This window comes from Lathyrus oleraceus, chromosome 7 (genome assembly GCF_024323335.1).
Source record: "Lathyrus oleraceus cultivar Zhongwan6 chromosome 7, CAAS_Psat_ZW6_1.0, whole genome shotgun sequence".
NCBI classification, from domain to species: Eukaryota; Viridiplantae; Streptophyta; class Magnoliopsida; order Fabales; family Fabaceae; genus Lathyrus; species Lathyrus oleraceus.
In genome coordinates this window covers 538152593-538164461 of record NC_066585.1, presented here as the reverse complement: position 1 = coordinate 538164461, position 11869 = coordinate 538152593, and the positions used below count along the sequence as shown (strand labels likewise).

The 11869-nt window shown below is 39.5% G+C and overlaps 1 protein-coding gene across 1 annotated transcript; it reads right to left on the bottom strand.

Moving 5' to 3' along the window:
* Positions 1-4471: 4471 nt before the first annotated feature.
* LOC127104858 (uncharacterized) lies at positions 4472-11425 on the bottom strand. Its single transcript, XM_051042004.1, has 4 exons — positions 11230-11425; positions 10976-11123; positions 5769-5948; positions 4472-5651 (listed from the first exon to the last, which is right to left on the bottom strand). The coding sequence occupies exons 1-4, from the start codon at positions 11423-11425 to the stop codon at positions 4472-4474; spliced, it is 1704 nt and encodes a 567-aa protein (XP_050897961.1).
* Positions 11426-11869: the final 444 nt, after the last annotated feature.

Sequence of the window (11869 nt, the reverse complement as noted above, 5' to 3'; positions counted from 1 at the left end):
GACGCATCAATTCCCGAACGGGCTTACGTCTAAGCCAGGCCTGATTCATGCATACTCGTATGATTCGACTTTCGCGGTGGATATCCGGTTCCCCTATGGGACTCAAACCCACTTTTAAGAACCATCACTTGTATGGGACTTTACCCACTTTGAGTCTCTTTCACCGTATGGGCCTTATCCCACTTTGGTGTCCACCTTTCCCCCATGTCCACCATGGTTGGGGCTCAAACCCAATTGATGCTCGAATCATTGGTCCCACATCCCAATGCTTACTCATCTTAGCATACCAATAGAGATGTGTACCACCACAGAAAACACACATTCTGAATACATGATCGGTTCCATAATCATTGGTTCCACGAACCAAAACAAGTTCATCAATCATAGGTGACTTCATTCACCATAATACACAAATAATAACATGGCATGTTCCATACAATGCGTCTCATTCTCAATCATGGCAACAATTCGTCCACGACCTTCACATAAGCGTCGTACGAATGAATACTGTATTCTCATACATATCACACATGTTCCATAACCTAGATTATCTTTCTAAGTTATTAATCATGTTAAACTCCTAGATTTCCTCACTCTCCTTTGTAAGGTTTTTAATCATGTTATTTCACAATCAAATATATCAACCATGTTTAACATCCATCAAAATACAATTCATGGAATTTGTAAGACACATAAAATATTATAACATGGTATCATAGTAATAACCTTTTTCGTCATCTTACTAACGCATCCGTCCGCATCCAAAACGGAGTTATACCACTCAATTAATTCACTAATCTATCTTAATCAAGATTTAGATTAATATTTATTCATTGCATAAGTATTCAACAACAACCTCTTCGGCCTAGTGATAAGGCTTGCACAATTTCAAGGAGGTCCCGGGTTTGAACCCCATTGGTGACAATTCTGTCTAGAAATTAAATTTTGTTTCCACGTTAACCGGTTACCTCAAAGCGTTAACCGGTTAACACTCACGAAAACTACCCAAAAAGTGAATTTTTCCTCTGGTTAACCGGTTACCTCAAAGCGTTAACCGGTTAACACGCACAAAATCTGCCCAGAAAGTGAATTCGCTACTGGTTAGCGTTAACCGGTTAACACGCACATTTTCATTTTTTTCCACTTCTCAAAACACCATTTTCCTCTATAACTCCATTTCCAATCAAACCCACATTCCTTCTTCCAACACTTCCACCTCACTACATGTTCATATACACATGTACAACAGGAATCCCAAGTTCATAACAACAAGGATTTCAACATCATAACATAACCATAGCAAATCATATTATCATACCAATCATAAAACACAACAAAACACATGTTCATGAAAATCAACAAGAGCAAGAACATATTCATCTTATAGCATGGATATTCATGATTTATTTAACATTCTACAACCCTAATTTTTCTAGAAAACTAAAGTTTCTAACTAGAACCCACCTCAAGAAATTGAAGAGGAGAAGTTGTTGAAGATGAGATGAGGATGAAGATGATGGTGTTGGTTCCAAGCTCTTGCTCTTTCCAAGCTTCCCTTCTTCTTCTTCACTAACCTTGTTTCCTTTCCTCTCTTGAGCTTTTCCTCTTTCTCTCTATTCTTTCTGATACATAGAAAACAAATAAAGTGGCTTATGGTAGGTAGAAACATGTGGTTAGAAAGTGGTGGAATGGTAGTAACAAATATCTCAAGTGGCACTAACTTGTAATATTTGTTCTATCGGAGCTATTGACCCATTATTAGTGTTACCAAAATGTCCCAATTAATAAAAGGTCAGTTCCAAATAATATTAATTAAGTCAACCTGAACTCACTATTTGCTCTATTTATCCCAATTGACAACTTTTAGAGCACATAGGAACTCAGTTGATCTCAATTAATAGGAGTTTAGGCATTTAAGGAAATACGGGGTATTACATCCTCCCCCCCTTAAATAAAATTCGTCCTCGAATTTAAATATTACCTGGAAAATATGAGGGTAAGCTTCTCGCATTTCTGACTCTAGTTCCCAGGTGGCGTCGCCTGGGTGTGATTCATCCCACTGAACTTTAGCAAGAGGAATCTCCTTATTCCTTAACACCTTAACTTCTCGTCCTGTAATGCAACTTGGTAGAGGTTCGAAGGTCTCATTTGCTTCTACTTCTACTGAACTTGGAAGAATAGGCTGAAGAGAATCTGGAATGAACTTCCTGAGTTGAGATACGTGAAAAACATCATGCATTTCTGATAGAGAAGGTGGTAAGGCTAATCTGTAGGCTACTTCTCCAATTCTCTTTATAATCTGGTATGGCCCTATGTATCTCAGACTTAGCATTCGTGACTTAAACGGTCCTTTTAGTCTCAACCTCGGAGTCACCTTCAAAAATACATGATCACCTTCATCAAATTCCAATGGTCTTCTCCTGTGATCTGCATAGCTCTTTTGGCGATCATGTGCTTTCTTTATCTTATCACGGACCATCTTTATCTTTTTCGTTGTCTCTTGAATAATCTCCGGTCCTAAGATCCTTTCTTCGCCAACTTATGTCCAACATAAAGGTGTTCTACATTTCCGTCCATACAAAGCCTCATAAGGAGCCATCCCAATACTTGCATGATAACTATTATTATATGTGAATTCAATCAATGGTAAAAGCTCCTTCCAATTTCCCCCACTTTCAAGTACACAAGCTCTTAACATATCTTCCAGTGTCTGTATTGTCCGTTCAGTCTGACCATCTGTCTGAGGGTGATTAGAGGTACTTAAATATAATCTCGATCCCATAGCTTGTTGGAATGCTCTCCAAGACCTTGAAGTAAACTTTGGTTCTCTATCGGACACAATGCTAGTAGGAACACTGTGCAACCTAACAATTTCCGAAATGAACAACCGTGCAAGATGACTTGCCTTGTAAGTAGTCTTCACGGCCAAAAAGTGCGCGGACTTAGTCAACCGATCCACAATCACCCAAATTGAATCATAACCACCTTGGGTCTGAGGCAACCCTACCGCAAAATCCATTGAAATGCTATCCCATTTCCAAACCGGAATTTCTAAAGACCGCAATAAACCTCCTGGCTTCTGATGTTCAATCTTTACCTGTTGGCATACAATGCATTCTGACACATACTCTGCGATATCCCTTTTCATTCCATGCCACCAATAGTCCTTCTTCAAGTCTTGATACATCTTCGATGAACCTGGATGTATAGTAAATGCCCCTTTGTGAGCTTCCTCTAAAACTTTCCTTTTTAGCTCTACATCATCTGGAACACAAATCCTTTGATTAAACAGAATAACTCTGTTTGGTGACTGAGTGAAACCTGGTTGAGTCGACATCTCTTGCAATCTCTCATCTATCATTTGTCCTTGTCAGATCTCTTCCCTTAGGTTAGAGGTAACATTCAAATTTCCCATTATCACACCATCCTGCGTCCAACTAAACTGAAGATTGAGATCTCGGAACTTTTCCAACAACGCATATTCCAACATCATCAACTCAGCTTTATGTATCTCTTTCCGACTCAAGGCATCCGCAACCTTATTCGCCTTCCCTGGGTGATACTTAAGCTCAAAATCATAGTCCTTCAAGTATTCCATCCATCTCCTCTGTCTCATGTTTAACTCCTTCTGGTCAAATAAGTATTTCAAACTCTTGTGGTCACTAAACATCTGAAAATGCACCCCATATAAGTAGTGTCTCCAAACTTTCAATACAAAGACAACAGCAGCCAGTTCAAGATCATGAGTTGGGTAGTTCTCTTCATGAGGCTTCAACTGACGGGAGGCATAGGCTACAACTTGACCATTCTGCATTAACACCCCTCATAATCTTTTCTTAGAGGCGTCACAAAATACTTCATAAGACTTACTAGGATCAGGGATGACTGAAACAGGGGCAGTCGTCAGCTTCTCCTTCAAACTCATAAAACTCTTCTCACACTTCGAATCCCATTTGAAAGAAATTTGCTTTCGGGTAAGTCTAGTCATTGGTAACGCTATATGTGAAAATCCCTTTATAAACCTTCGGTAGTAACCTGCCAAACCTAAGAAACTTCTGACTTCGGAAGCATTCTTCGGTCTTTCCCAATTGATAACTACTTCAACTTTAGATGGATCCACCGATACTCCTCCTTGCGATATTACATGACCAAGAAACCTCACTTCGTTCATCCAAAATTCACACTTACTTAACTTGGCAAAAAGTTGTTTCTCTTGCAATACTGATAAAACAATCCTTAAGTGTTCTCCGTGCTCTTGAGGAGTACGAGAATAAATAAGAATGTCATCAATAAAGATCACCACGAACTGGTCCAAGTAGGGTTGGAATATCCGATTCATATAGTCCATGAAAACAGCTGGGGCATTCGTTACACCAAACGGCATTACAAGGAACTCATAATGGCCATATTGGGTTCTAAATGCGGTCTTCGGCACATCCGAACTCTTAACTCTTATTTGATGATAGCCCGATCATAGATCAATCTTCGAGAACACGCAGGCTCCTTTCAACTGATCTAACAAATCGTCTATCCGAGGCAGAGGGTACTTGTTCTTGATGGTAACTTTATTCAATTGACGATAATCAATACACAACCGCATACTATCGTCCTTCTTCTTTACTAGTAACACTGGAGCTCCCCATGGTGAGACACTCGGTCGGATAAAATGCTTGGTCAACAACTCTTCCAATTGATTCTTCAACTCTGTCAACTCTAGTGGCGCCAAGCGATACGGAGAGACGGAGATTGGAGCCGTCCCAGGTACCAGATCAATAGAGAATTCCACTTCCCTTTCAGGAGGAAGAGTGGAGACATCCTCAGGAAAAACTTCCGGAAATTCACAAACAATAGGGATTTGTGTAACATTCAGATTATCGCTAGATTCCTTGGTAAGAGCCAAGAGAACTGACTTTTCATTCTCAAACAAGAAATTAACCATGCCAACCGTACCTTCCAAGATTCTAGTTAACACATCCTTTGGAGTAGCTTCACTAGATGGAATGATAATCAACTTCTCTTCACAACCAATAAACACCGAGTGGGCAGAAATCCAATACATCCCCAAAACCACATCAACCTTCTTAAGTGGTAAACAAATAAGATCAATCTGAAAAACTCTACCATTTACCGAGAGCGAACAATTTTCACAAATCAACGGTGTCTCAACCACATCATCCATGGCGGTAGTAACCACCATAGGAGGTGACAAGGGAATTGCTTGCAAGCCAAGACGCTTCATGCACCGAATTGATACAAAAGAGTGTGTCGCCCCACAATCAAATAATACAAAACAAGGATGATCATTGACGAGACACGTACCAGCAATTAAGGCATTATTGCTCTTAGCTTTCCTTGCCTCCAAAGTATAAACTCGACCGACGCTTCTCCCCTGCATCTGATTCTTGTTCTGAGGACATTCCCTAGACATGTGTCCCTCCCTCTGACAAGTGAAACACCTAATTCCACTTACAGTACATTTTCCAAAATGATACTTCTTACATACTTGACATTGAGGAGGTTGGTTAGGTCTTGCATGTTGCACCTGTTTCCCTTTCAAAGCCTGAGATCTAGGCTTGAACTGGTTTCCTGGCCTTCCTTGGTCTCTCAGCCCACTCCTGTACTGATCCATTTCTTCTTGAACCTTCTTCAAACTATTCTCAGCCACATAACATTATCTTAATAGTTCAGCATAAGAAGTGAATTCCCTTTGAGAAACACTATGAGAAATTTCACCCCTCATACCAAAAAGAAATTGATCAATCTTCCACCTCTCATCAGGTGCGTACGCGACTTGTCTAGAATACGCAGCCATATCTTCGAACTTTTCAGCATACGCAGCTACTGACATAGTTCCCTGCCTGAGCTGTTGAAATTCAAACTCCTTCTGAGTCCTCAAAGAACTAGGAAAATACTTGTAACACCTCAAAACTTGCCCTCCTCTCTTGGGACTAGCATAACATATTACAGATCATTTTAGGTCATTAGGCATTGCATATTGCATATCATGTGGTTACATGGTGCAAGCCATTCTCCCAAGTCTTGGTCAGAAGATGAGGAAGTCAAAGTGCAAGCTAGGGTTTCATTGGACTGGTCATTAATCATCTGAGGATGTGGAGGTCCAAATTAGGGTCTTGTGATTCTCAAAAGATATTGGTCTTCATCTTGTTTGAAATGATACATCATCATCATCATCATGGTTTGTCATCATCAAGTGTGGGAGCAGATTTCTTGAGATTAGGGTTTTGACCACTGGTCAACCCTAATCAGTTGCATTGGGCCAATCAGGGCATGATCAGGAGATGGGGTCTATGATGTATATGGGGATCATTTCATGATTGTATTGAGCTTATTGAGGCTAGGGTTTCATCCTTGGGCCATTTCATCAGAAGATTGGGGCTCAGTTTGATCAATGCATTGCCAAATTCATCTATCTGTTGAAAAGTCAACTGTGGTCAACTGTGCTTGATTTAATGGATTTGGAGGTGGAAATGAGTTGGATACACTTCATTCATGTTGGAACAAGTGATATTTGACATTTCAAAGCTCAAGAATGGAGAAAATAAAGTCAGAACAAAAATTGCCAAAAATAGAAAATGGCTTGTAATGGAAGTTTCCAAAAATGGAAAGTTTTTTACCTCAAATTTACGTGTCCAAAAAAAGCTTCAAATGAAAATTTGTTCAACATGAAAGTTGTAGATCATGTTCTCACCTTTCCAAAAAGTCCAAGAACTTGAAAATCCCATGTATGGTTGGCAAGATATGGTCCATTCAATTTCAAAAATGACCCATAATCAAAGTGGCATAACTTCCACATGGAGTGTCCAAATGGGATGATCTTTTTATGTTCAAACTCCATTTGACATGTACTTTCATGGTGCATAATTGGAATTCATCAAAAATGGTCAATGCAAAAAGTCAATTTTCAAGTGTACAGTTAAAAATCCAAGGGCAAAATGGTCCAACTTGAGAAATAATGGGAATTTTGGGATGGGGATTTTTGCAACACCTCACAAATGCAATTTGGAAATGGTTTGAATGGTCATAACATGTCAAGGTTCATTATTTGGTTAAGTCATTTTTGAACTTGCCTTTAAAAATGCATAAAGTGGCATGACATGTGGAAAATGAAAATTACATGGCCAATCAAGGTGGGACCAATGCCAACTCATCATAACTGATATTTGGAGGATGTGTGAGCTGTCAAATGAGCTGTCATTGGCCTATTGTGAAATGGCATTTTTGCCCTTGCTTAAGGAAATTGCATTTTGCTAATCACATGACATTTGGTTAAATTGATGATTAAGAGGTGATTAATTGGGAATATAAGTACTTAATCATAACCAACTTTTGATCACAATCACAAATCACAAGAATTCAACAAACTTTTCCCTCCAATTTTCAAGATTCATCAAGAACATTCAAGAGCAAAACTCATCCAAACTCTTCCAATTCTCCATCAATTTGTGAAATTCTTTTTGCTTCCTCCTCCATTCATCTTCTTCTCAAGCTGTTTTGGTAGTTTGGATCAAAAGGACCTCAAATTCGTGACTGTCCATTCTTGATGCATCCATGGTGAATTGAGTTTTCTTCCACTAGAAGCTATATTGGATCAACCTAACACCTCCAGTCAACATCCTGAAGCTCCTCTTGCATCTGTTTTGGATCAACACGCGCCAAGGCTTCAAGATTCATCACTGACTTCGAATTAAGGTGTCAAATCGAACCTCATGATTTCTTTAATTGTTGTATGCGTTTTATAGAGTGTTCAACATAGATGATTGTGATGCTTTTAGTTTTTGAAATGGATGATTGTAGAGAGAGATATTTCGATTTGAAGTGGTGATGTTAAAACCTAATTTAGTCGATCCATGAGATTTAGGAAGAATTAGGTAAAATCATGTGTATATTCGTGCTCCTGATGATTAGACCTTTCCATTGGTTATACGCATGATAATTTTTGTTGAGATTCATTGTTCATGTGTTCTTGAGCTTGCTGGAGATTTTCTGGAAAAAAATGATGAAAATGCCTTGTTTGATCCATACGCGCGCCTTGCCAATTTAAAAACTTGTTTCGCGCCTGTGCTATCCAATTGAACATTGCCAGCGCATTAAAACAAGACGCTGTCGTTTTGCCCAGGCCAGGATAATTACGCAAATGCCATTGGATCCATTTAATTAAATAAAACACTTAATAATTATTTAACAATTCATTTTAATCTTAGAAAATTCATAAAAAAATAATTACAAGTCCAAAAATAGTGAGGATTTTTTTGATGGATTCCATTTTTTCCCTAGAATTTTATAGGCATGGTTTCACAAGTTGTGCATGGTAAAATGTTGACCTGGCCTAGGGATCTTTGACTTGTGTGTATTTTTTACATGTTTTGCCATTTTCATTGTGAAATGCTCATACATTTAAATAAATGATTGAAATTTTTTGTGCTCATTCTGGACATGTTGATGGTGATTTACATATAAAGTTTTTGATTTTTGGATACCTGATGATTGAGATATGATTTTTTGAATCTAGGTGTGACAATTTGTGTCACACCTAGCTAGGTCAACTTCATGAATTTAGTTGCATGACCTATGATTGTTGGATTGGATTGAAATTTTGCATGGATGATCATTGATATGTTGAGATGTCATGTGAATTTTTCTGGAATTTTTGGTGGAGTTTTCAATTTGATTGATAATTTTCTTCACTGTTGGCTCATTTTGAAGCATTGGGTGATACATGTTTGTATATCTTTTGTGAAATGCTCATATGGTATTGGATGGATGTGAAATTTGGTATGTTGATACTAGACACATTATAGGACATCATGCTTTTGGTCCCATTCATTTATGATATGTTGTCACTGCTTTATGAATTTTTGAAGTGAATGCATGTGTTGATGCCTTGAATTGGCTTGAATAATTGTGTCTGGATTTCTTGATTTTCATTGACCTAGTTCCTTTTGTCCAATTGAGCTGAAAATTGACATGTTATACCTTGAATATGTCCTGTTTAGGTGTGAAGTATTTGAGGATTTTTGGAATTGGTTTGGTATGCTTTTGATTGAAGTCATTCTGTTTGGATATTTGATGTTGCATTTGACCTAATTTGACTTGTTTTGGTCATGAAATGATAATGGTAAATGGTATGAGCATGGGACCAATTGCATTGGCTTTCCATTTGTGTTAATTTGATTTTGGTTGGTTTACACTTGCTGTTGAGGATTTTTCATCCCTTTTGGACCCTAGGCTTGGCCTAGTGGTCTTGTTTCTCACATTTGGTTTGACTTTTCAGGTTAAAAGTGCAATGCTTAAGGAGAATGCCTCAAGTCAATTTGAATTGAGTTTGGTTGTTGCTTGTGAACTAATTTGATTTTGTTTTGTAGGTTGTGAAGCTTGAGCTTGAGCTTATAGTTTGCATTTGTGTGCATTAGCCTGTGTTGTTTGTACAGATTAACTGATTAACATTTGCTGTTTATTGTTGTCTGTCTGATTACTGATGATACTTGATTGATTTCAGGTACATTTAGTTGCTTACAGTTCTTTGAGAACTTGCTTGCTGCTGCTTGGTTTTTTAACCATTTGAGGTAGGACTTCTATTCTCCATGTAGTCTGGAAGACCTGGCCTGTTACTTGGCCGGGCAAACTGTCTGAAGTCCTCCTTAAGAGGCGATGTTTGTGCTTGTTTACATTTGTCCCAAGCAGGTAAAGACCTTGATTAAGGCAATTGGTGGATCATAGAGATATGCAATCTATCTCCCACTATTCTGTTGAGTCGTCCCTCTGCTCACACTGCTGTGTGTTGATGCATTGGGACACAAACCCAAGATCTTGTACTTTGTACAGTTGTGTCAGAGTCTTTGAGCGTAGAAGGGTTCCTCTATTCTGGACCCACGCTCCTTTGTCTGAAGCTCTCCCTGGTCAGGGATAAGAGCTGTGAAGTCTAATCTTCACTCACCTTTCATCTGGCTTCACCTTAGCCCCTCAATGGCAAGGTTAAGAGCTAACACTATCCTTGTACAGATGACTTGCATAGGCAGTCAAACCCATTGTTTGAGCCCACTTGATTGGTTATAGTGTGTGCTTTGTGAATATTTGTTTGACATGTTTGCTTGAGATGCTTGATTGATGCTTGTATGCTTGTATGCTTGCTTTCTTCCTGGATAGGGTTAGCTTGCAGTTGTGCAAGTAGGTAGAAACCTCAACTTAGGGCAATGATGCATGACAACACTAGGCTCGAGTACAGCTCCCTGGTAGTGTGTCTTCCCTTTGTTTCTGGTTAGGAGATAGATTTTCTCCCCTGTTTAGGGGAACTACATCGCCCTGATCCTTGTTCCCGACGAGGTATGTAGGCAGGAGACCGTGCGAGGTCTCTCCGGGCATTTTTTTTCCTCTTTGTGTGTGTTTGTTTGACAGTTGCTAGGCTCGAGTTCCCGACTCCTTAGTAACTTGTTGTCTGTTTGTTCTTGTGTGTCAGGATATGGACGTAAGCCCAGCGATTGGCTGTACGTATCCTGATTGTATTGTTTGGTTCGGAAGCTGACGTAATTCCATCGAGTGGTTGTCAGGTTCCATGTTTGCCTGAGTTTGTGTGTGTTGTTTGGCGTGCGTGAGCCGAACTACAGTAGCTCTGATTCTCATTCCCGACGAGATATGTAGGCATAGGATGCGATGTCCTATCGAGCTCCCTTCCTCTTAACCCCACCTGCGTTCCTTGTGTGTGTGTGTGATGTTTTAGCAACCTATTCTTTCTTTTAGGACGTGGATCCCGTCGAGTACGACGGACGTGAGGGGTGCTAATACCTTCCCCTTGCGTAACCGACTCCCTTACCCTTTCTCTTTGGTCGCGAGACCATGCTTTTTCCAGGTTTCTCTGAGCGTTTCCTTTCCCTATTTTGGGATAAATAACGCGCAGTGGCGGCTCTGTGTTGTGTTTTGTTTTAGCCCGCCGGTTGTTTTTTCGCGGATGCGACAATACTTATCCAAGAAAATAGCCTTAAAATGCTCCCAATCTCTAGGTATTCCTTGATTGGTCATAAGAATCGAAGCACTCTCCCACCATCTTACAGCTGAACCCTTCATCATGTGAGAAGCAAACACAACCTTATTTTCTTCACTACAATGCACTATCCGAAAAATCCTTTCCATGTCGGTTATCCACAGCCTTCATAGGATTCAGCCCACCATGGAATTCTAGAGGATTCATGCGAAAGAAATCTCAGAAACTACCACCTGCAGCTACTTGTGGAACTCCCTGAGGATGCAAACCACCATTCCACTGTTGCATCATCTGTTGCATGAATTGATTATGTTGTTGTTGCATTTGTTGCATAAACTGAGGCCATTGAAAACCTTCACTACCACTTGGCGGTTCAGAGTCCGAATTCTGGGTTCTGGGTCTACCACGACCTCTGCGTCCGTCAGCCATGATCCTGAATGTCATACAAATAGGATTAAGTTGATCAGGCTCAATACTATGAATATAACACCAAGGACAATGATGATAACACACATGTGAGGTAGAAAGGAATACTTATAATATTTCATGGCTAGATCGAGGATACAACCTGCTCTGATACCAACTGTAACACCCACATATAATATATGTCTAGAATACATATTATACATAGTGTAAAACTGGTACTGAAATACATAAGTACCTAGCAGCACATCATACATATACAATACATGCCCAAAATAAAACTACTGATCTAGATCATTAGACAATGATCTCAAAAATATCTACACAGCAGAAGAAAAGCCACCAGTCCTCAGGTAATCAAGACATCACTCTATCTTGCCCTTACCCTTATCCTGCTCAGAACCACCTGAAAAATAATCAACAACATGGGGTGAGATAATAATCTCAGTG